Here is a 25971-nt window from a genome sequence, read left to right as displayed (position 1 = left end):
TGAAGACAACTGCAGCCATTTGAAACACTGAGGTGGTGAGAAAAAGGCCAGAGAGGGTGGGTGGGTATTTGGAATTGGAATGAATTAAAAAAAAGGGTCCCTCCCATTTCTCTTCAATGCTCCTGAAAAGACGTCGAGCTTCGCTCTTCTGCTTTGAAAAAGCTCTTTGCTACATTTGCATGTACCTGTGTAATGGGCTCTACGTGGGGCTACCTTTGAAGGTGACCCAGAAACTACAACTAAAACAGAATGTGGCAGCTAGACTGGTGACTGGGAGTGGCCACCAAGACCATATAACACCTGTCCTGAAAGACCACATTGGCTCCCAGTGCGTTTCCGAGCACAGTTCAAAGTGTTGGTGCTGACCTTTCAAGCCCTGAACAATCTCGGGTCAGGATACCTGAAGGAACGTCTCCACCCCCATCGTTCAGCCCAGACACTGAGGTCCAGCTCCGAGGGCCTTCTGGCGGTTCCCTCCCTGCGAGAAGTGAGGTTACAGGGAACCAGGCAGAGGGCCTTCTCGGTAGTGGCACCCGCCCTGTGGAACGCCCTCCCACCAGTTGTCAAGGAAATCAACAACTATCTGACTTTTAGAAGACATTTGAAAGCAGCCTTTTTTAAAAAAGAAGTTTGTAATGTCTGATTTTTTACCATGTTTTTACTGTTCGGTTGGGAGCCGCCCCGAGTGGCTGGGGAAAACCAGCCAGATGGGTGGGATATAAATAATAAACAACTTATTTAATTATTGTTAAAAAGGTACACCAGAGATTGTATTTTTTGCAACAACTAAGGAAATTTAATCTGCCCCAAGAATAGCTGGTCCAATTTTATAGAGGTACTATTGAAACTGTTCTCTTTAATTCCATTACTGTCTGATATGGTACAGCCTCTAAGCTGGATAAGAAGAGGCTCCAACGAGCAGCAAGAACTGCAGAGAGGGTGATTGGTGTTAGTTTGCCTCCAATAGAGACACTGTATGCCGCTCGAATCAGGAAGAGAGCAGTGAGAATTGCTGTAGACCCTTCGCATCCTGGTCATCACTTGTTCGATTTACTCCCATCTGGACGTCGGTACAGGACTCTGTATACAAAAACGTCTAGGCACAGGAATAGCTTTTCCCCTTGTGCCATCAAATTGTTGAATCTGTAGTTGTGGGAGGAAGGGAGGCCAGTTGGTGGTATGGGGTCTTTTCGCTGTGCTGTTGTATTGCGAGGGGAATACTGTTTGTATGAGGTACGTTTTTTCTTGACATTGCAATGTAGTCGAAGCAAAATTCCAGGTATGGTTGATACTTGGCCAATAAATCTATTCTATTCTAGTCTTTGTTTGTTTGGCCTCTATGCCTGACTAATCTGCGCCGACTTTCCCCTTGCAAACCTTTTAAAATTGGGGTAGCCAACCCTGAGCGATTTTTCTTGCCCCCCACACTAAAGAACTCGACAGTTTTGATGACGAGAAAGGAAAGCAGTAAAATAAAACTGGAGATGGCACTTTCTGTTTTGCAGCCCCTACCCCTTCAATGCAAATAAAAAAATAGGGGCACATCCTGGGAACAATTTAAAACTTTCTTTTATTCCTTGTGGTTCCTCGTTGTGTATTCACCAGACATCTGTGGCTCTCTCACACGCAGTTCTTCCTCTCTGCTGAGCCTGTCCCCGCCTCCCCCCTGCCCCCTTTCTCCGCAATGCAGGTCACCAGGTAGGTGCAGTGGGAGTGTGGTGGGGGAGAAGTCAGTGAGTAGACCGGATGTAGAACCTGTTCAGGAGGGAGGATGCAGGGGTAGGGAGTGGGGAGAGACAGACAAGGGAGTGGTGCTGTGCATTCATCTCGTCCTTTTCCATTTGGGGAGATTGTGTACGTGTGTGTGTGTGTGTGTGTGTGTGTGTGTGTGTGTACGCACGCACGCACGCACGCGTACACGTGTACCTGTGGCTTGTGTCTCTTGAGGCAGCGGTGGCCTGCCTCGTAGGAACGAGGCGGTGTGAGGGGACACCCAAATGGCACCGATCGGCTGCGGACACATCTAGGCCTCTGGGGGGAACAGAATGGAGTCAACGGGAGGTGTTATCGGAAGGTGTTCGCAGGCCGGGGCTTCGCTTCGCATCTGCGCCACTGCCCTTCCTGCATCACAGCAGGCAGGAGGGCTCGTGGGCCCGCCGAACATGCAGTTGGACCATCCAGCTGATGAAAGGGGGTGGGGACGCCACTGGGCAGAGGTATCGCCTTCTCCTCCATGGCCCAACTCTGCCATCGGCGGTGGTGTCCAGCTGCCACCGCCATCTCCATCGTGCCCGGTTCCACAGCAGGTTCAGCCTCGCCGCATGCCCCCACCCAAACCCGTAACCTTCGCCGGCAGGGCGCCACCTGCTTCTGGTCCCTCCCTCGTCCTTTTCCTAGTTTGCAGATGATCCATCCCTCCCACCCACCCCCTAGAAATGCTCCGTGGGTGAAGAGGGTGTGAGCCCCGTGTGCCTGGAAGCGGTCACCCCCGTATTTCCCACCCCCACACTCCATTTATCTTAGCTCTTCTTCTGTTCCAGTTCCCGTTCTTTCTTCTTCAGCTTCTTCTGCTTCTCTACTTTCTCCTGAGCTTTCCTTTCCTTCTCGACGGCCGCGTTCAGCTCCTTCAGCTTCCTCTTCAGGAGGGAACGGTCGTGAGAGTTGCTGACGCCGAGAGCCTACAAGGACGTGGCAGGAGAATTTGGTACATGCAAAGTTTAGAAATTTGTGTCCTCAGCACGCGTGCACACACACACAAATATCCACATAGGTGCCAACTCCCTGGGGCCTGAATGCCTGAGCACCCACAAAATTCCCCATGAAGGGCTGGGCACCCACAAATTTCAGTGCACACTGCGTGGCATTCATGGCCCCCAGGCACCCACAGCCATGGGGCCGAGCTAGCACTCCTGAATGCCAGCAATAGCATCACTTTCTGTATTGGAGGCCTCCTCCTCTGTTCTTCCTGCAGTGGAGGCTGGGCTCAGGCACCACCTTCACAGAAGAGGTTCTTAAACTGGCTGACTAGGCAGTAAACTGTGGTCAGACACTCAGTGTTTTCAAGGGCACTTTGCAGCCAAAAGAATGAACATGGCAGATAGTTAAGTCTCTATTGTTTAAGATAACACTGCCGTTCTGGACACCTACGAATAACAATCTAGCGTCTAGACAGCTATTCCTGGGTCAACGCTCTATGGAGCAGTTGCAGCAACATGGTAAATCCCCTGATGGGCTGAGACTAGGCCTGAGTGGAAACTTCCTCTGCTCCTCCCTCTTCAGTCCCCTCCTGGTTCTGGGAGAATGGTGCAGGAGAGGGTGGGGAAGTACCTGGTCTTTCCTTCGCCTGACCTGCCTCTTCTTCCCCTTCTTCTGACCTTTCCTGTGCTCAACCCTCCAGCTCTGAAACTTCGCCTGCCTCCGATTTCCCCCCAAATCAATGACCCCCTCCCAAATCAGACTCCAGCCCTCCTTCCCAGTGGCCTGCCAGTCTCTGATATTATGGTACATCTGCTCTTCTTTCTCCTCCTAGAATGCCATCTTGTCGAAAGAAGAGTCCGGCATGCAGCAGGTCCTAGACTCAACCCCTGGCTTTACTGGTTTAAAAAATCAGATGGCAGGTGTTGGAAAAGCTAAGACCCTGTGACAGTCCCTGCCGGGTACAGCAGACCAAGGATAGTCACAGTGATACCCACCCCGATTTTTTGAACAATGACTCTGATAACCCCGAGCCAGCGTTTCCAGCAGGGATGACGGCACCATCCTGGCTACAGCTGGAGTAGACAGCTCAGTGGGTTACATGGACAAATATTCCAGACAAAACAGCTTCATGTACTCCTAGGATTCCTCGCCCGTTGAAAGTTCCTGAGTTCATTTTAATTCTAAAGGTGCCATCCTAGTTAACTTTTGCCACCTTTTTTGCAGTGTCTGCAAAAGTTAATTAGGTGCTCGCTAGTAAACGCTAAAAAAAAAAAGGTTCTGTGTATCTGTATTGAACCTTATCTGCAAGGTGGATATTATTATTATTATTATTATTATTATTATTTTATTTGTTGAATTTTTATACTGCCCTATACCTGGAGGTCTCAGGGCAGTTCACTTAAAAGGGTCACAGTATATAAAATAAAAGCAATAACCCAATAATACACCACCACCACCCCAAGAACCACGTTTTAAAAAGCCATAGGATGTAAGTTAAAAAGGAACTTTTTTTGCCTGTGCCTAAATGAAGGTGCCAGGCAAACTTCCCTGGGGAGAGCATTCCACAGATGGGGAGCTACTACAGAGAAGGCCTGTTCTCGTGTTGCAACCCTCCGGACCTCTTGAGGAGGGGGGCACATGAAGAAGGGCCTCAGAAGAGGATCTCAGGGTCCAGGTAGGTCCATATGGAAAGAGGTGGTCCTTGAGGCATTGTGGCCCTGAGCCGTTTAAGGCTTTATAGGTCAAAAGCAGCACTTTGAATTGGGCCCGGAAACTAATTAGTAAGCCAGTGCAGTCGGACCAGGATTGGTGCAATATGCTCAAACCATCTTGCTCCGGTGAGCAACCTGGCTGCTGAATTCTGCAGCAGCTGAAGTTTCCGAACCGTCTTCAAAGGAAGCCCTACGTATAACGCATTGCAGTAATCTAACCTTGAGGTTACCAGAACATAGGGCAACATTAGTTAGGCTACTACTAGCGTAGCCTAGCGAATACGTCAGAGCCAAACCCACCTTAGTGGTATAAACAAGCGGCTCTCCACCCAGCCACTGCTCAAATAAAGAACCCCAAAGCTCTCTGCAGTCCAATAAGCAGAAAAGCATTGCCATCCCGCCAGCAGCGATTGCAAAGCAGGAGTGTGAATGGGATGGGAACCCCCTCACCCCTCTTCTCCATCACCTTCAGCTTGGTTCCATCGAGGAGGAGGAGCTGCTGGCCGTCCACTTCCTGGGCGGCAAATTCTGCCATGTATTGCTCCAGGTTCAAGCTCTCCAACCACTGCCCCACTTTCTGACTGCTCCACGTCGAAGCTGCACTCAGAGGCTCATCCAGGAACTGCAGAGAGGATTATGAGAATACGCAATGAATGATGATGATGATAATCAGTGTTGTGTTTTTTTCCTGGGGGTACTCAAAGGTACATGGTACCGGCACCTTTTTTTCCTAGAAGAAAAGCACTAATAATAATAATGCATATTGATGTTTTTGTTTTTACTTATTCATTAAATTCAGGACTCCCCCCCCCCACACACACACCCAGTTCTGGCACCTCTCAGGTGGACACCATTGACATTCAAAGAGAATGAGTTCATGATGAGTTCTGGCACTATTTTTCTAGAAAAACAGCACTGATTAAATTTATCCATCTGAGGATCGCAGGGCGGTTTACAGTATAAAAAGAGAGACCATCATCCAGCTTGGGCTGTCGTTGGTAGTGAGTGGTGCATTCTGCCCATGCTCAGAGGCCCTGATTATTTTATTAGTTGTTCAGACGGTTCGGTGCTGGTGAGCCTTTGCTCAAGATATCGGCTCTCAGAACAGCAGATGGAGCCAAAGGCAGGTGCATTCAGGATCCAAGAGGGGGGAAAGGTTACTAGTCCTCATTAAAGGGCAGATCGTGGGGAGGTAAAAAGGTAAAGGATCCCTGGGCGATTACGTCCAGTCAAAGGTGACTATGGGGTTGCAGCGCTCGTCTCGCTTTCAGGCCGAGAGAGCCGGCGTTTGTCCACAGACAGCTTTCTGGGTCATGTGGCCAGCAGGACTAAACAGCTTCTGGTGCATCGGAACACCGTGACGGAAATGCCGTTTACCTTCCCGCCGGAGCGGTACCTATTTATCTACTTGCACTGGCGTGCTTTCGAACTGCTAGGTTGGCAGGACCTGGGACAGAGCTCACCCTGTGGCAGGGATTCGAACCGCCGACCTTCTGATTGGCAAGTCCAAGAGTCTCAGTGGCTTAGACCACAGTGCCACCCACATCCCTGGGGTAGATATTGGTGGGAATGCGCAGATGGTTCTAAAGACCCGGGTGCACCCAGGGCATCGCTTGCCAGGGGACTTACCTCATCAGACGACTGGGACAGGGTGTGATAGGGGTAGGAGCACTTTGTCGTCTCAGGATGAGCTCCACTCAGGATCTTGGGGCTGCTGCTACTGCTGGGAGGGGTGGAGTCATCACTCAGGGTAGATTCCTGTTGGCAGGACAGAGAAGGGTTAAGGGAAAGTCCTGCAAGGCGACTCTCGGCCTGGTCCATTATTGATTAGGGGTTCCTGCTGGAGTCAAGATTCAGTTTGGGATATGTGTTCAAGTTTGCTACTTTATCCGCACCTTATTCTTTATCGTTAGCTCTTGCTAGCGGCAAGTGTTTTACTGAACATTTATTCATAGGAGCCTATTGTTTATATTTGTGTTACTGTTTAGAAATGTTGTGGTAGATTGCAATTCTTACAGAATTAGCTGGTCGCTTTGATGGCATGCGGTACATCGAGCATGGTCGACTGCAGAAAAGGGGCACGTGGACAAACCATTATTATACCGGAGGGAAGGGGGGGGCGGGGACAGACACCAGTCTTATGCAGGAGTAACACCACTCATGCAGCTGTTATATTCTGGAGCCCTGCACCGCATATGCAAAAATCATGCAAGAGGCTAAAAGGGCCTCTAAATGCCTGTTCCCTTCTGCTCTGGCTCCTGCTCTCTCTCTACACACACAACTCCCTCCTCAACTAAAGCTGCTGCACTACCCTGTAAGTCAGCTGCTAGGCGGGGAGGCTGAGCAGCCTAAAAAAAAAAGCCCCATGGGGCACCTCTGGTCTCTTTGGGCTTCTTCTGCTTTCATTGACATCCTCTCTGGGCTCTGGGGAGGATGTCTTCTCCAGCACAAGGACTCTCCAGCTCTCCCCCACCATTTCCTGGTTTGAACCTATTTATTTATTTCCCGGTGCCATGCATATACATGGTTGTACATGAGTTGATCACGTGTAACGGGGGGTGGGGGGTGGCAATGCCTGCATACACAAACTGTATGCAAAACGAGTCTCCTCATTTGGCGAGGCATATCCTCTTTCCCGATCACCCAGCTCCCGCTCCCTAGGAAAAGCTGCTCTTTCTCAACCTCACCAAAACAGCACAAGCTGTCATTGGCGTAGCGTGGGTTGTCAGTGCCCGGGGAGGTGCGGAGGAGAATGGACACATGCACATTCAACGGCCTAATGGCACCAGTGTCACCCAGGAGAGTGCAGAGGTAAAAAAAAAAAGAAGAGTTGTTCCATTGTCTGGAAAGATCCCTTCCTGGTTTGCATGCCATTTTCAACGGAGCCCAGTGACTGCATTGAGGCAGCACGAGGTGTTGACATTTTGTGCCCCCTAACAATCTTGCACCCGGGGCAACCACCCCTGTGGGCCGCCCCCCCCCCAATACATACTGAGTGCCTGGAGGTGGTTAGAGGATTGGTGGCGGTTAATGGATTGAGGTTGAATCCTGACAAGACAAAAGTACTGTTTGTGGGGGACAGGAGGCGGCTGGTGTGGAGGACTCCCTGGTCCTGAATGGGGTAACTATGCCCCTGAAGGACCAGGTGCACAGCCTGGGAATCATTTTGGACCCGCAGCTGTCCATGGAGACACAGGTCAGTTTGGTGTCCAGGGCAGCTGTCTGCCAGCTCCATATGGTATGCAGGCTGAGACCCTACCTGCCCGTGGACTGTCTCGCCAGAGTGGTGCATGCTCTGGTCATCTCCTGCTTGGACTACCTTTGAAGGTGACTTGGAAACTACAACTAATTCACAATGTGGCAGCTAGACTAGTGACTGGGAGTGGCCGCCGAGACCACATAACATCGTTCTTCAAAGACCTACATTGGCTCCCAGTATGTTTCCGAGCACAATTCAAAGTGTTGGTGCTGACCTTTAAAGCCCTAAACGGCCTCAGCCCAGTATATCTGAAGGAGCGTCTCCACCCCCATCGTTCAGCCCAGTGACTGAGGTCCAGCTCCGAGGGCCTTCTGACGGTTCCCTCACTGTGACAAGCGAAGTTACAGGGAACCAGGCAGAGGGCCTTCTCGGTAGTGGCACCTGCCCTGTGGAATGCCCTCCCTTTCAGATGTCAAGGAAATAAACAACTACCTGACTTTTTAGAAGACATCTGAAGGCAGCCCTGTCTAGGGAAGTTTTTAATGACTGCTGTTGCAATGCATTTTAAATCTTTTGTTGGAAGCCGCCCAGAGTGGCTGGGGAAACCCAGCCAGATGGTCGGGGTATAAATAATACATTCTTGTTATTGTATTACCGTCCTGCAAGCCATGCCCTAGTATGGGGCTTGGGGTACCAACCCATTACCCATCAGACGGGCTCATAACCTGTGAGGCAGACTTCTTGCGGCTGAAGGCCTCGTTCTTGGGGGAGGAGGTGGGGGAGGCGGTGCTTCCTGAGGAGGCGGAGCCTTTGCCGCTGTCCGTGAACCAGGAGAAAGGCATGAAGGTCGAGGCAGAGGCGCGGCTGGGGCCCTCCATCAGCTCCCTGCAGGAAAGGGGGACAAGTATTAACAACAAGGAAAAGGGGTTGCAAAGCAGTATGGGTGACTTTATGCAGAAACTGAAAGAAGGAAACCATATAAGTGGGATATAACTTGCATTTCAAGATACCACTCATTCTTAAAAGGGGGAAAAACTACTTTTAAAATCTGGGAATCTGGCATATACTGTAGAATATTCATTGTTTACATGAGCACATCAGAGTCATAAGGACCGTGGTGCGGAAGATCTAAGTTAAAAAGTGACGAAGGATCTGCTTTCTTCATAATAGTAAAAAGTCATCATCTAACAATTATCTTTTATGGGTAGATCTAAACACGGGGACGACGACGCTATAAATAAGTCAGAAATTAAATCATTATAACAAAAGAAAAAAAAACGCTATGTAAAAATTGGATAGAATTTCTTTCTTCATCTTTTTGCTTCTTTTTTCTTTTCTTCTTCATTTTTTATACTTTTTTTTTAAAAAAGCGAAGCGTATTGCTTTGTTATTGTTTAGACTGAACAATAACAAAGCAATACACTTCACACACAAGATTGCTTTTTTCATTGACTTCTGAAATGCTTATTGAATGCTTTTGCTTTTTTTAAAAAAAAGTTATGTTAGCTTGAAGTTGCCCATCCTTCTGTGGCTTGTACTTGCTTCTAGAAAGAGCCATTGTGTTTGCCTTTCCTTGATGTCTTTATCTGCTGCCTTTTGGATACAACAAAAGCCTTCGTTCGAAAGCATCGCAGACAGGAAAGAAGAGGCAGCTAGCAAGTCGGCTTATGAAGCCATGGCCTCCTCATTCTCCATCTCCCCCATTAACCAGCTGACACACAGAGAATGTGCAATTAACACTTTGATTCATTAACCCATTGATTAAAGTTTGCCAAGCTGCATTGGGGGTTGGCGGGGGGGGGGTACCTACTAGACAAGCACATTTGATTACAACATTTGTGCTCAAAAGCAGCGTGCAGCTCATAAATAGCCTGCAACGTGCGAGAAAGAAGTGATTCCCGGCACTTTCATTGTGCCAGTACAATTGAGAAATCAAGGTTGTGTTGATTTAAATGGCTAACACTTCTAACAGGGTCTTGCTTTAAAATCAAACCTGAAATATTTAACCACTGCCTAAGGTGGCCACCTGCCACTCTGTTTAAGCAGGCATCCCCAAACTGCGGCCCTCCAGATGTTTTGGCCTACAACTCCCATGATCCCTAGCTAACAGGAGCAGTGGTCGGGGAAGATGGGAATTGTAGTCCAAAACATCTGGAGGGCCGATGTTTGGGGGTGCCTAGTTTAAAGGGCTGTCAGATGACAGCCCTCTGCTTGATGAAGTCTTTTATTTGATCCCGGAATGTCTTGCTGTTCCTTAGAACGTCCCTGTTTTCATCAGAGAAATGTTGGAAGGTATGGAGTTATCCGACCACAGAGCCAAGGAGATATGTAACTATGCAACTTTTAGAAGACATGTGAAGGCAGCCCAGTATAGGGAAGTTTTTTTAAAAAAATGTTTCATGTTTTGTTATGTTTTTATAAATCTTGTGTGTGTATATGTTGTGTAGGCTCCTGTGATGTAAGTAATGGGCCCCGCCTGCTAGCCTGCTCCTTAAAATATCACTGGGTTGCTCATTTCTATTTAATTACTTCGATAAAATACATATTTTGTTATGTGCAAATGGCTTTAGATACCTATTAGGTCCATAAATTACCATATAGCATATATTCAATACAAAAAAACAGCGACAATTTGTTGCTGACAAAGGACAGCGGGACATAAAAAGGGCCCCATTACCTTCAGTAGCTTAGGGCCTCATCAAACCTAACGTGCACTGGCGTGCTTTCAAACTGCTAGGTTGGCAGGACCTTGGACAGAGCAACGGGAGCTCACCCCGTTGCGGGGATTCGAACCACCGACCTTCCAATCTGGGTAAGGAAGGTGCTCAAATGGGCCAGCTATCCTACCCAAAGCCAGTTCCTTCCTGATCTTATGCCTTGCAACATCAGGCATCTCTCTTACTCTCCACTGGACCAGCTAGCTAAGGATAAGGGGAGCTGTAGTCCAAAAAACAGCTGGAGACCCAAATTTGGGACACCTTGTAAAATCTATCGCTAGGGGCATCTTAAGTAAAGGTAAAGGTAAAGGGACCCCTGACCATTAGGTCCAGTCGTGACCGACTCTGGGGTTGCGCGCTCATCTCGCATTATTGGCCGAGGGAGCCGGCGTATAGCTTCCAGGTCATGTGGCCAGCATGACAAAGCCGCTTCTGGCAAACCAGAGCAGCACATCTTATTCAGACACAATTGCATGACACTTTTTGGGGTGGATGTTTCTGACGCCCCTGTGTGTGTGTGTCTGTGTGTGTGTGTGTGTGTGTCTGTGTATCATCCCACCTTCCACATAATTTACAGGGTTCTACGAGAAATCAATTTGAGAGGAGCCTCAGGAAATTGCCAATTGCTTACCTGTTGCCCATGGAAAGTCGATTGCCCCCTTTTTCTTTCCTGCTCTTCCCAGAAGATGCCCTTCTGAGGGTGACCCTGTGCATCAGGAAGGGGAGAATTAGGCACATGTGGAAGAACCAGGTGCAGTTCTGAGATATGTAGAAAGCACACAAGCAGAGGGGGCTGTGAAAGAGATCCCAAAGATACAGAATGAATCAGTGTGGTCCACTCCTTGTCTTTGAATAGCCAGCTTTCAAGACTCACCCTAAATCCAGAAACTTCCGCCGGGTTTTCTTGTCGAGACCAATAGTTGGGCTTGCAGGATCTGGTGGGCTCGTGTCCCGGCTGTCATCTGGAAGCGGAAACAGGGAGGTGAGAGGGAACAATGTTTAATTTCTGAAATGAGAAGTGCTTAGGCCAAAGCCTGATACACAAATAATGTCGGGATTTTAACCACTTTTGAATTACAGTGGTACCTCAGTTTGCGACCACAATTGGTTCTGGGGAGCAGGTCGCTCCCCAAATTTGTCGCTCCCCGAGGCACGCTTCTGCGCATCTGAGCGCTGCGGAACCCGGGTGTAAACACTTCCGGCTCCGCAGTGGTTGGAAACCGAAGCGGTTGCTCCCCGAGGCGGTCGCAAACCAAGGTTTGACTGTAACCTGTTTTGTTGCCTGTTTTTCTGACTGCTGTATGGAAAAGCACATGAACCTGACATTTGAAGTGTTTGTAAGTAAACATTTTTAGCTTTCCAAATGTGTGGTCTTTTTCTGTGCTAGGGAAAATGGAAGACTTTGGAAGGACCTTAGAAGAGCATATTTTAAAGGCACAGTAGCCTATTCAGTGGTACCTCGCAAGACAAATGCCCTGCAAGACGAATTTTTCGCAAGACGAATGCGTCTTGCAATTCTATGGGTGACTCGCAAGACGAATTCATTTTGCGAAAAATTCGTCTTGCGAATCACGGTTTCCCATAGGGATGCATTGAAATTTAATTAATGCGTTCCTATGGGCAAAAAAAGAAATTTCAATGCATTCCTATGGGAAACCGCGATTCGCAAGACGATTTTTTTGCAAAACGAATTGACTCACGGAACGAATTAAATTCATCTTGCGAGGCACCACTGTATTTACATGCTTTGCTTGGTTGCATATTTTGTGATTTAAAATCTCTGCTGGGGGGTTTTCACCAAAGATTTCTTGCACCCAAACCTGGATCTCAGCATCTGGGGAATTCTCCTTTTTATACTCCCTCCTTGCCAACCAACTTTCTGCACATGCTCAAGAGCTCTGTTGCTTTTACTAATGTTTCCCATGTTCTGCGCATATGGCCTGGGGTTGGGAAACTAAGCTCTGAAATGAAGCCCTGGCTGAAATGAAGCCTTGGAAAGATGTGCAAGGAATATTATTCAAGAGCAAATTAATTTAAGAGCAAAAACGTTCTGCTTATGCTATGTCAAATTAGTCGGTCGCCTCGGTTGGCCGTGGGGCCGGGTAGGATTTTTTCCACTTGGATTAGCCAATCTGGTTTTTTCGCCTACCTCATAGCATTTCGTCACAACTTGGTTTGGTGGTTAGGCATTGGAAATTTGCATAGATAAAGAATGGGGGGGCAGATTACGTCATCCTCTGCCCGAAATTGGAGATTTAATCCCGTTAAAGGGGTTCCGGGGGCGGTAGCTTTGTCCTGGGCCTACGGAGGTCAGGGCCTTAGAGCACCCCCCAACGGTGGCCACAGGAGGTGTCTCGGTAGATATATATCACCGGGCTCCTTTCTGGTGGTTAATTTCTCCCGGACTGTAACACACGGGTTGCAGTTGGATATAGTCGGTTAGGGTCCAATGCCTAAGCCAATACCGCTCAACATCCTTAACCAATAAAGTTGTGGCCTTTTCACCCACTTAAACTTATTTCACTGTGTCTTGTGCCTTATTTCTGGGGAGGGAGGGACATTGCCACACAATAACCTTTTTTGAGGTTATTGTGTGTTTATTTTCTTTAAGAACTTACAGGATATTTCTGGGAGGATGGAGGTATAACCTTTTCGGCATCAAGTCAATATAGGGAGAGCAAGGCCCGGGGGCCGGATGCGGCCCAATCGCCTTCTAAATCCAGCCTGCGGACGGTCCGGGAATCAGCATGTTTTTACATGAGTAGAATGTGTCCTTTTATTTAAAATGCACCTCTGGGTTATTTGTGGGGCATAGGAATTCATTCATATATTTTTTCAAAATATAGTTCGGCCCCCACAAGGTCTGAGGGACAGTGGACCGGCCCCCTGCTGAAAAAGTTTGCTGACCCCTGCTTTAGGCTCTTCTTTCTTCAAGGATGCCATGTGTTGTGGCAAGATCTATGGCAGGCACCCCCAAACTCGGCCCTCCAGATGTTTTGGGACTACAACTCCCATCACCCCTAGCTAACAGGACCAGTGGTCAGGGATGATGGGGATTGTAGTCCCAAAACATCTGGAGGGCTGAGTTTGGAGATGGCAGATCTATGGTTTCCCCCCAGCCCCAAGCTGCCCAGAGCCCATGCTTACCTTCACTGTGCCTCTCCCTGCGTGCATAGATGGGTGAGCTGTCTGAACTGTGGCAGGACTTGGGCGAGGAGCTGGTGGGGGTCCCCCCTAAGGCCTCCTGGGAGGGGGTGTTGGTCAGAGGCCGGTAACGGATGAGAGGCGACGACGGCTGCTCTTCCTGCTCCACCGACCTCCGGACTGTCGGGGCATCAAAGGAGAACTCGCCAGCGCGAGTGAAGGGTGAGGAACCGGAGAGAGGAGATGAGGCCTGGAGGGAACCGCGGAGAGGAGATCTCAGGCGGTGGAGAGGACTTCCAGAGCTATCACCTGCCTGCAATGAGAAGTAGACAGAAAAGGCTCCAGCTGCGTTGTGACTGCAGATGGACTTGCATGCCCAGTGGACCAGGAGTGGGGCCTCAGAGGACAATAACTGGCCACCTGGCCATCCATGGTAATGATAGTAATAATAATAATAATAATCATTCATTCATTAATACCCCGCCCATCTGGTTGGATTTCCCCAGCCACTCTGGACGGCTCCCAATAGAATATTAAAAACACGATAAAACATGAAACATTAAAAACTTGCCTAAACAGGGCTGCCTTCAGATGTTTTCTAGAAGTCAAGTAGTTATTTATCTCCTTGACATCTGATCGGAGGGCATTCCACAGGGCGGGTGCCACTACCGAGAAAGCCCTCTGCCTGGTTCCCTATAACCTCACTTCTCACAGTGAGGGAACCGCCAGAAGGCCCTCGGAGCTGGACCTCAGTGTCTGGGCTGAACGATGGGGATGGAGATGCTCCTTCAGGTATACTGGACCAAGGCCGTTTAGGGCTTTAAAGGTCAGCACCAACACTTTGAATTGAGCTTGAAACTTACTGGGAGCCAATCTAGGTCTCTCAGGACCAGTGTTATGTGGTCTCAGCAGCCACTCCCAGTCACCAGCCTGGCTGCCACATTCTGAATTAGTTGCAGTTTCCAGGTCACCTTCAAAGGTAGCCCCACGTAGAGCGCATTGCAGTAGTCCAAGCAGGAGATAACCAGAGCATGCACCACTCCGGCGAGACAGTCCACGGGCAGGTAGGGTCTCAGCCTGCTTACCAGATGGAGCTGATAGACGGCTGCCATGGACACAGAATTGACCTGCGCCTCCATGGACAGCTGTGAGTCCAAAATGACTCCCAAGATAGCGTCTTGAAAATGCCCAATAGTCTGGAAAAGTAGATGCCGTTTGCAATCTTCGTTGGAGAGAGGCCAACACAGCACCCAGTAAACCAGGTGAGAACAGGATGCTGTACTAGATGGGCCATTGTCCTGATCCGCATGCTCCTTTTATGTTCTTAGTCTTTTTGATAGTCTATATTTCCTCCTTTTATGGAGCGTATTTAATTGCTCAATTAATCTGGGGAGCGCTCATATAGATACTGCAAGAAATGTACAGATCAGTGGAAACAGACACAGTGACATTTAAGCTTTTTCTCCTACCCAAGCAGTGGTGAAAAAAGCTTGTGAAACTATCTATCTCTCTATCTATCTATCTATCTAATCTGTAATATCTGATGATGTTCCAAAATAACCTGAATTTGAAATGTTTCTCCTTAGGCTAGGGTTGCCATATTTCAAAAGTCCAGACACAACGTTATTGAGCTTTTCTTTTTGGCCAAAATTGTTGACTTGTTTGTTTTTTGTTTGTTTTTTTGCTGAATCTATAAAATAAAATAAAATAAAATAAATTGAGGGATTAGCGATTTCTGCCCGGACACTGCTTCCGACTGCAGTATTCCAGCTATGTCCAGGAAATTCGCTACTTTAGGCCAGCCTTCCCCCAAGATGGAGCCCATCAAATGTTTTGGACTACAACTCCCATCAGCTCTAGCCAGCGTATCCAATGATCAGGGATGATGGGAGTTGTAGTCCAACAAACCTGCAGAGGGCACCATGTTGGAGAAGGCTGCTGTAGGCTGTTTCCTGACTGTTTTGGCCACCAAATTTCGCATGGTGTTTCCTGATCAGTTAAATGGGTGAAAACTTTCAAGCCACTTACAGTTTGGGAAATAAATGCAGACTCAAAACAGCTAGGCAGGGCACAGCTTCACAGCCCACAACCTGTTTCGTTAAAAAAGTTCTAGTGAAACTACTGAAAATGTGAAATTGTGCCGGATGATGCTTTTACCTTGATACGACCCAACACATGGAGGGGAGTGAGCATGCACACTAATGCCACCTGCAAATACAAGCTAGCATCACTTGATTCATTTTCTAATGGCATCTGGATCCACATATCTTTTGCCTGTGCATGCTTAACTGTGCACAGGCAGGTGACTTTTGGACATTCTGTCTCTCTTTGTACAGGTGGGGCTTGCAAACTGGATGCTTAGCAAGGAGGAGATGGACACACTTCCTCCCCGCTATGCGTTGGAATTGTAGTAGTTCTCCAATCGGCACCTTCAGATCTTTCCTGAGAGGTGGAGTTCAGAGAGTACAATTATGGGGGAAGAAGGCAGCTACTAGCATTCAGTAGGATTCAGATATACACTAGTGTCGTCCAGAATTGCTACAGACTCATTGCGAGGATGTGGGCAAGGCATTATCTCCCAGGCTCAGTTAGAGCACAGCGCCACCCACTTCCCGCCACTCGCAATGACATTAAAATACTGTTAATTAAAACATACACTGAAACAAACCATTAAAAAGCACAAACATTAAAGCAGTGAAACAAAGAGAGTTACACTATAGAATTATAGAGCTGGGAGGGACCACAAGGGTTGTCCAGTCCAAACACCCCTGCAATGCAGGAATCATTTGCCCAACGTCTGGTTCAAACTCATGACCTTAAGATTAAGCGTCTCATGGTGTTCCAGCAGAGTTATTCAGACTCATTGCGAGGTTGTGGGCAAGGCATTATCTCTCAGCCTCAGTTACTCGGTCTAGAAAATGGGAATACTGTGGCCTATCTCACTGGACTAGGATGAGGAAAGACCTAAGACCCCCAGCGAGATCATCCCATTAACTCCAGCATCCTAGTTCTCACAGTGACCAACCACATGCCGGTGGGAAGCCCACAACAAGGACAAGAGGACAATGAAGTTCCCCTTCTGTTAGGCCACAGAATAGGCGATCCCATGGCATACGGCCTCTGAATCTGAGGAGGTGCCTATAGCCATCGTGACTAGTAGTCATTGATGGACTCATCCTCCAGGAATTGGCCCAATCTCCTTTTAAAAAGCCATCTAAACAAGTGGCCATCAAGCAATTTGCAAAATGGAGATGAAAACGCTAATGGGCCATAATTGTAGTGATCCTCTAAACAGCCCCTCCAGATCTTTCATGAGAGATTTCATCCGGGGGCGGAGTGGAGTGAGTACAATTATGGGGACAGAAGGCGGCTACTAGCAGGATTAAACACATTCACTGCCTGGGTGTAAATAACAGGATAAACACAATCTATGAGCACCTTCCCTACATAATGTGTAGAGAGCAGCAACACTAATGTGGAAATTAGGGAGGCTTAGGGACCCAGGTGGCGCTGTGGTTAAACCACTGAGCCTAGGGCTTGCTGATCAGAAGGTCGGCGGTTCGAATCCCTGCGACAGGGTGAGCTCCCGTTGCTCGGTCCCAGCTCCTGCCAACCTAGCAGTTTGAAAGCACGTCAAAATGCAAGTAGATAAATAGGAACCACTACAGCGGGAAGGTAAACGGCGTTTCCATGTGCTGTTCTGGTTTGCCAGAAGCGGCTTTGTCATGCTGGCCACATGACCTGGAAGCTATACGCCGGCTCCCTCGGCCAATAATGCGAGATGAGCGCGCAACCGCAGAGTCGGTCTCAACTGGACCTAATGGTCAGGGGTCCCTTTACCTAGGGCTGGTCCACCCACAATGTATCTCTATACAACTGTTATAAATTAAAAACCATCATCTGAATGGGTGAACTGGCCCCACTGGGGATTCTGTTATTGGGGTGGTTAATGGTCTATCTGTGATATTATACATAGGAATAAAGGAAAAGTCGGACCAATGGCTTATCCAGTTTAGAACCTTGTTTAACAATGGCAACCTGGATGAAATTTACTAATTTTCCTTTTGTTTAAAAGCATTTATATACAGTCATACCTGGGGTTGTGTTAGCTTTGGGTTGCGTATTTTCATGTTAAGTACTCATGTTAAGTGTTTACTTCCGGGTTCCGCCGCTTGTGTGCGCGCAGAAGTGCTCTATCAGCGCTTCGCGCATGCTCACTATCGCCGCTCTGGATACGTACTTTTTGGGGTGTGAATGGCACCCTGGAACGGATCAGGTACGTATCCAGAGGTACCACTGTACTTCTTAATGTTTAAAACTAAGCGATGCACAACATAGAAGCAAAACAATGTTGTGGAAGCAAAAACACAACATGAAACTAGTAAAATGGTTGTGTCAAGACATATAAAACAAGAACTTGGGTACTTAATGAACGCTCAAACTTTCACCTGGGCAAAAAGGTATATTTTCACGAGTGATCTGAAACAACTGGTGGCTACTGCTTCACATAGCAGTGAAAAGGGCATCCCATATTCCAAGGGAAATAGTGTGAAATGCCAACTTTTGGGTCACTGCCCTATGATATTCTGTAAGGTGCAGTACCATGAGTGCATTTTGCCCAGATTATCATCAACCAAAGCTTTGAGTTTTAGCACACATGGAAAAACTTAAAACAAATCCTTATTCCCTGATGAAGAGCCTTTGGACTATAAGGTAACTTAAATAGAAAACTATCTTTAGAAAGATATTTCCCTCCAAAAGCATTTTATTTTTTTAAAAAAAATCTGATTTAAATTTTAAAAATCCGTTTTAAATAAAAAAAATCCGATTTAAAATTTCAAAATCCGATTTAAAATTTTAAAATCCGATTTAATTTAAAAATCCAATTTAAATTTTAAAAAATCTGATTTATTTATTTTTATTTTAAAAAATAATAATTGATTTTTATCCACCTTGGTCCGTTGGTGGAGTGAGTGAGAAATAGCCCTGTTTTCATCCGTGGGATGTTGGAGGGTCTGAAAGCGAGAGTAATGCATAGGGAGATATTGGTCGGTCATTGGCCAGACACTGACCTTTTTCTCCAAGGTATCATCCCCTTCTGTGGAGCTGACGCTGTCTCTCAACCGGGACCTGGAGGGGCGCTGCCGCCTGCCCTTGGCGGAGAGCTGGGCTCTGGCCTTCTGCAAGCTGCTGTCCAGCCTCTTGGTCTCTGGAATCACATCATTAAAATCTGGGGGTGAAAGAGAGAAACGGGAAGGGGGGCAGAGCGGTGGCAGGCGAGGAAAAGCGAGTGTGAGAGGAAGAGGTCGGCGTAGAAGTGGCCGGGGAGGGGCGGCCGCAGGAGGAAGGATGGAGTGCGGAGAGGGCAAGATGCAACGTAAAGGCAGGAAGGACGGAAGAGGGGAGGGCAAACGAGTGAAATTCAAGCCCCACCGAGCGGGGGGGACGGGACGGGACATAGAAAAGGGGTGGTGGAATGGAGGGCAAGAAGGGAAGGAGACACACAGAGAGAGCATTCAGAGAAGAGAAAAAAGCACAGTCGTCATTCAGAAGTATCCTTTCAAAGACATGACCAGAGACTGGCTTTGACCTCCCAGAACAGAATAGGTTACCTATAGGGCGGGCATCCTATTACTGTACACCTATTTGCCTGGGAGACCTTCCAAAGGGCAGTCCTGCATTTACAGAAGCCGTCCCAGTTTCTGATTTGATCCTGGAATGTCCCGCTTTTCCTTAGGTCCGGACGTCCCTATGTTCATCGGAGAAATGTCGGAGGGTATGGAGTTATGCGACCCCTGGGCCAAGGAGATAAGTAACTAGACAACCTTTAGAAGACACCTGAAGGCAGCCCTGTATAGGGAAGTTTTTTTTTAATGTTAATGTTTTGTTGTTTTTATATATGTTTGAAGCCGCCCAGAGTGGATGGGGCAAGCCAGTCAGATGGGCAGGGTATTATTATTATTATTATTATTATTATTATTATTATTATTATTATTATTGAATATGATGTCCCTATTTTTATCGGAGAAATGTTGGAGGGTATATATGTGGAGACTTGTTTAACTTGCCCCTACTGCAGGGCTGGGGGACCCTGTTGAAGTGAGGAAACCTCAGCTCTTCCCATTTTGATTTTAAAACTATGCTCCATCCACCCCTCACTTTCATACCTGCCAAGTTGCAGTCAGAGAAATAAGGGACCGGGACGGAAATAGCAGACCGGAAGTAGCGCTGCCGCCATTTTGGAACTGGGCGGAGCATGCTCAGAAGTGACTTTTGATGCTGCTTTGCCCAGTTCCAAAATGGTCGCCGCGCCAGAATGAACCAGGAAAAAACAAAAAAAATCTGTTTTTTCAGCTAGGAGCAGCTGGAAAAACGGGGATTTCCCGGGGGAAACGGGAGACTTGGCAGCTATGCCTCACTTTACACAAGGACGAGGAAGGCAGTGTGAACAAGAAACACGCCTGAAGCAACGTAGTTTGGTTGTCAGGACCCCTTTTCAAAATGGAGGCCTGCGTGTGTTTTAGAAACTGCAGCTACTACTAAATGGAAAGGGCAGCAAGTTGCTGCTGTTATTGTCGGTACGCCTCTTCCTATAGGATTTTTCCGCCTCAGATGGCAAAAGAACTAGGCCGTCCTTAGGTACCTTGGTGGTTTTAAGGGCACCATTTCTGTTCTGCCTCAAGCAGCAAAATGTCTTGGGTCTGAAGCACTGTGCTATCAGAATGTGTTGTGGGTTTTAATTTTTATATTGGAAAAAAAAATTCTTATCATTTTTTTTTGCAGTCGGTGTTTTAGACTCCACGGCTTCTGATTTATTTTTGATTGCAAGCCTCCCCAAACGTGCAGGGGATTACAAATGTCCCAACCAAGTAATAAAATCAAGGTTTTTCAGGGTGGTATAGAGAGAGCTGTGGAAAATCGTCTGTGAGGTATCGACCGCCCTGTTCCCCATTGTGCAATATCTGGACTTGGCATTTCTCACTTTGAAATTCTGCTGCAGATGCTCACCAGAAGTTTATTGCTGTAGGTGTGATCTTGTTTAATGTTGGCATTCACACAGTGTGGCCATGTGTCCTCTTTTACCGGGCAAGCTTCTGGTTGAAAGGTTGTCTCGAGATGATCCTCTCTCTGTTTGAAGAACCGCTTGGGCCAAGCCAGTTGAAAGACAATGGACTCTTAAGGAGGTGGGCCTTAAAGTTGACCATCAACAGTTTTGATGCCTTACTGGGTTTTCCTTTGTTGGAAGACACCCAGAGTGGCTAAGTTAACCCTGTCAGGTAGGTGGCATATAAATAGTATATTAATCATGTCACAAACTTGACATGAGTCAGCATTGTGAAGAAGCAGCTAAAAAAGCCAATGCAATTCTGGGCTGCATCAATAGGAGTATAGCATCTAGATCAAGGGAAGTAATAGTACCACTGTATTCTGCTCTGGTCAGACCTCACCTGGAGTACTGTGTCCAGTTCTGGGCACCACAGTTCAAGAAGGATACTGACAAGCTGGAACGTGTCCAGAGGAGGGCAACCAAAATGGTCAAAGGCCTGGAAATGATGCCTTATGAGGAACGGCTTAGGGAGCTGGGTATGTTTAGCCTGGAGAAGAGAAGGTTAAGGGATGATATGATAGCCATGTTCAAATATATGAAAGGATGTCATATGGAGGAGGGAGAAAGATTGTTTTCTGCTGCTCCAGAGAAGCGGACACGGAGCAATGGATTCAAACTTCAAGAAAGAAGATTCCACCTAAACATTAGGAAGAACTTCCTGACAGTAAGAGCTGTTCGGCAGTGGAATTTGCTACCAAGGAGTGTGGTGGAGTCTTCTTCTTTGGAGGTCTTTAAGCAGAGGCTTGACAGGCATATGTCAAAAATGCTTTGATGGTGTTTCCTGCTTGGCAGGGGGTTGAACTGGATGGCCCTTGTGGTCTCTTCCAACTCTATGATTCTATGATTCTAATATTATTGTTATTATTGCCACAGCTGGACAGCAGACTGAGCAGCTTTTCCTGCCTTAGTGAAATGCACTGTATTTCTATTTAAATGATAATAACTCTTTCTAAATTTTCTTCTATTCTTACAATTCAGCATATGCAACTTTTATGCAAACCTATGCCACCTATCATCCTAATTTATGCGAAAGGTAGTGGTGGAGGAAACTACCACTAATCCAGAATGCGGCAGCTAGACTGGTTACTGGGAGCGGCCAATGAGACCTGATATTATTACACTGGTCCTGAAAGACCTACATTGGCTCCCAGTACGTTTCCGAGCACAATTCAAAGGGTTGGTGCTGACCTTTAAAGCCCTAAGCGGCCTCGGCCCAGTATACCTGAAGGAGCGTCTCCACCCCCATCGTTCTGCTTGGACACCGAGCCAGTGTGGTGTAGTGGTTAAGAGTGGTAGATTTGTAATCTGGGGAACCGGGTTCATGTCTCTGCTCCTCCACCTGCAGCTGCTGGGTGACCTTGGGCTAGTCACACTTCTTTGAAGTCTCTCAGCCCCACCCACCTCACAGAGTGTTTGTCGTGGGGGAGGAAGGGAAAGGAGAATGTTAGCCGCTGTGAGACTCCTTCGGGTAGTGATAAAGCGGGAAGCGGGATATCAAATCCAAACTTCTTCTTCTTCTTCTTCTTCTTCTTCTTCTTCTTCTTCTTCTTCTTCTTCTTCTTCTTCTTCTTCTTCTTCTTCTTCTTCTTCTTCTTCTTCTTCTTCTTCTTCTTCTTCCACTTCCAGCTCCGAGGGCCTTCTGGAAGGTCCCTACCTTCGAGAAGTGGGGTTACAGGGAACCAGGCAAAGGGCCTTCTCGGTAGTGGCGCCCACCTTGTGGAACGCCCTCCCATCAGATGTCAAGGAAATAAACAACTACCTGACTTTTAAAAGACATCTGAAGGCAGCCCTGTTTAGGGAAGCTTTTACTATCTGATGTTTTATCACTTTATTATTATTATTATTATTATTATTATTATTATTATTATTATTTCTGTTGGGAGCTGCCCAGAGTGGCTGGGGTATAAATAATAAATTATTTATTATTATTATTATTATTGTTATTATTATTATTATTATTATTATTATTATTATTATTATTATTCCCTCTATTTCTGGTGTTGCGCATGTGGTCACCCTGAATCTGGTGCAAATCGACTGTCAAATATGAGTCTCATGCAGTTAAATACCAGATGTGACACAAACACACTCCGTTCTTAAAGAAGCATTTACCCCGCTCTTAATACAGACATCTTATGTGTACTCAGAAGTAAGTTCTGTCGAGTTCAATGGGGCAAATTCCCAGCTCAGGGTGTGGTGAGTTGCAGTCCGAGCCCCACACAGAGAGACATACTGTATTTCTTTTTCATTCATTTTCTTCTTCTTCAGACACAGAGGTACATGAGAGCTGTACATAACACATATGCACACCTCTGTATTTCTCACACATATTTTTTTACTTTTGTTGCTGTTGTACACAAGACTTTTTTACTCTCTTCCTCCCCCCCCCCCCCCGCAAATATACATTCAACATCTTTCAGGGAGGAATGCTACGGGTGTGTGTGTGTGTGTGTGTGTGTGATTTAGTAGGGGGAAATGGCGGCTGAAGAAAGGTTAAGGACCTTCCCTGTGTGCCACTTTTGCAACCATGTCCTTCTGAAGTGGCTTTTAAAGCAAACAAACGTGGCTGTCAGATTATAGTTCCCTATGTTTGCAGTCAGTTTGACCACAGACTTTGACCCCGTCGTGCACAGATTTCCATTCTGAGACTAAACCATTTATCTGTACATACCTCTCTCTTTCACACACACAAACAGACACCCACACATGCCTGCCTGATCCCTCAAATGCTCCAATTATGCCCCACACCCCACACCAACGGTACAGTAGTCCTATCTCCCTTGCCATTTGCAATGCATGTTTGCACCATCTCCCAACAGCACCTTCCCCGCATACAGAACAGCCTCATGAATTAATCAGATCCGCTAGGCATCTCGAGGCAGGAAGCGCGAGGGGCTCGCTTGTTTGTGTGAGTGTGTGTGTCGCTGTGCGCGTAGCCATGTGTGAGGCAAGGTGTCTCCCGGGAGCAAAAAGTCAGCCACCGCTTAATTGACTGCACAGGGATGCCAGGAGTGGGAAACGAGGAACAACGGTATCAAGAGGCATGAAATATCGGCAGGCAAAGTTGGAGAGGTGGCAGAGGACCTGTGCTCGCACATACAAGACAAAACACAACACTGCTTAGTTTTAGAAAGGGCTTGGGTTGCTCTCTGCCATAGGGCACCTGCTCCCCATATCTCAGGTGCATCAAGGCACGGTGCAGGTAGCACTGTGGTCTAAACCACTGAGCCTCTTGGGCTTGCCGAATGGAAGGTCAGCGGTCCGAATCCACACAATGGGGTGAGCACCTGTTGCTCTGTCCCAGCTCCTCCCAACCTAGCAGTTCGAAAGCACGCCAGTGCAAGTAGATAAATAGGTACCGCTGTGGCAGGAAAGTAAACGGCATTTCCATGTGCTCTGGTTTCCGTCACCGTGTTCCATTGTGCCAGAAGCGGTTTAGTCATGCTGGCCACATGACCTGAAAAGCTGTCTGTGGAAAAACGCCGGCTCCTTCACCTTGAAGTGAGATGAGCGCCGCAACTCCATAGTCGCAACTTAACCGTCCAGGAGTCCTTTACCTTTTTTTTTTTTACCTATTGGTTACTCTACAAAGAGAGTTTTCTGCACATGCTCAGAGATCCTCTCGTAATGCAGACCCTTATATGAAATATGCATGAGTGCATATGCAGAAATCTAATTTGGGGGTAGACTTGAAAAAGCTGGAGAAAATCTGGCTCTGGGTGAATAATAGGATGAGGAACAGAAGAATGTGGAGCAGATGTAGCTTTTTGCACTGCCTGGATTCAGCCTGCCCTCATTGCAACCAGATATTCTGAATTGTTTACCATGAGCATTGCCACGATTGTTCTGGCAGGAAGAAAAGCATCACTAGATTTAAAATCTAGTGCCCTGGATGAATGTTGTGCTCTCTGTGTTTGCTTGGGAAACTGCCTCAGTCCCTGCGCAAGGAGCCACTGCACACAGGCTTTTGAACCACAGCGTAATAGAATACGTGCCGCCAATGCGAGAACAATTACGACAATCGTGTGTCTCCAATTTGCCATCTCTATGGGGGCCTTATGAATGTGAGAGTGTCTCTGAGCACATGCAGAATGTTTCCCTTGCCACATTATTTTTGTTGCTAAACGTCTATCCCGCCCTTCATCCGAAGGTCACAGGGCAGTTTACAATATAAAAAGACTCCCCCCCCAAAAAAAACCCACCCTCCCGCCAACATGCCACCTGCGATGAGGGTCCTAGGAGGTTTACGAATGCTTCTTTTTAGGCGCAGCCCCTGGGTGGCGCAGGGATCGGGTGAGGCCGGGGAGGAATAAGGAGCTTACCGAAAACCTCATCCGCATCTTGGAGTTTGGAGGAAGACATAGTGAAGTAAATCTGCAAAGGAAGAGAGAGAGATGGAGGGAGGGAGAGAGAAGGAGAGAAAGAGAAACAGTAGTCAGTCTTTACAACTAGCATGAGGAATTTCCAGACCTCCCTGTCTGGCACATGGGAGTCCCTGTAAGACACACCTCCTCCTCAACCCTTTTCCATGCCCTTCCCAACTGGAATGTCTTCTTGAATTGCGATAGCGCCTTGTGAGACAGCCTTGCCTTATGTTTTAGCAGTTACGCAGCCGCGGGATGGTTTTTTCACTTTGTTCTCTGGCTCGAGGTATCACAGAACCCTGCAACTGCAGAGTTGGAAGGGATCCCCGATGGTCATCTAGTCCAATCCCCTACAATGAAAGGATCTCAACACACCCGACACCCATCCAATTTGAAAGCTGACCAGGCCCTGCTTAGCTTTGCAAACGTGCTTGCAGTTTATTGCTGCACTGCACGTCCAAAAAAAAACCCAACCAAGCATATACATTCCCTTCTGCCCCTGCATGCTGCTGCTTTTCAGCTGCTGGGGCGGGACAGGAAGGAAGGAAGGAAGGGAAGCAGGGATTCACACTTCTTGGCCAAGTGGATCTGAATAAGCCATCTGAATGGATTTGATTGCTTTTGCAATCAAGTACATACTGGAGTACATACTCTGTGTGTTCAATTCTTGCATCACAACACCCCATCACTCAACAGGGCCTGCCCAGTATCGTACAGCCGGCAGCCTGCCTAGTCAACATCTCCGGTATCCACCAGCCTTGGGCTGGAGCGGGGGAGAGAAAAATTCAAACCTCCTCATCTAATCCCACCCTCTGCCTTGACGCAAAAGTTGCATACATTTCAGGAAAAAGCCAGGGACTAAAGAGATGGTGAAAATACAATTCTATGTCCAGGGCAGCTGCCTACCAGCTCTATCTGGTATGCAGGCTGAGACCCTACCGGCCTGCGGACTGTCTTGGCAGAGTGGTGCATGCTCTGGTTATCTCCCGCTTGGACTACTGCAATGCGCTCTACGTGGGGCTACCTTTGA

The 25971-nt window shown here is 47.5% G+C and overlaps 1 protein-coding gene across 1 annotated transcript; it reads right to left on the bottom strand.

The window, feature by feature from the left end:
* Positions 1-789: 789 nt before the first annotated feature.
* Positions 790-24939, bottom strand: SAMD14 (sterile alpha motif domain containing 14). The gene is made up of 9 exons (XM_035134350.3): positions 24900-24939; positions 18542-18699; positions 13473-13782; positions 11200-11287; positions 10957-11031; positions 8334-8493; positions 6039-6167; positions 4876-5031; positions 790-2678 (listed from the first exon to the last, which is right to left on the bottom strand). The coding sequence occupies exons 1-9, from the start codon at positions 24937-24939 to the stop codon at positions 2520-2522; spliced, it is 1275 nt and encodes a 424-aa protein (XP_034990241.3). The 3' UTR covers positions 790-2519.
* Between the last annotated feature and the right edge of the window lie 1032 nt (positions 24940-25971).

This window comes from Zootoca vivipara, chromosome 12, assembly GCF_965207765.1.
Source record: "Zootoca vivipara chromosome 12, rZooViv2.hap1.1, whole genome shotgun sequence".
NCBI classification, from domain to species: domain Eukaryota; kingdom Metazoa; phylum Chordata; class Lepidosauria; order Squamata; family Lacertidae; genus Zootoca; species Zootoca vivipara.
This window is presented reverse-complemented; position numbering and strand designations above follow the sequence as displayed.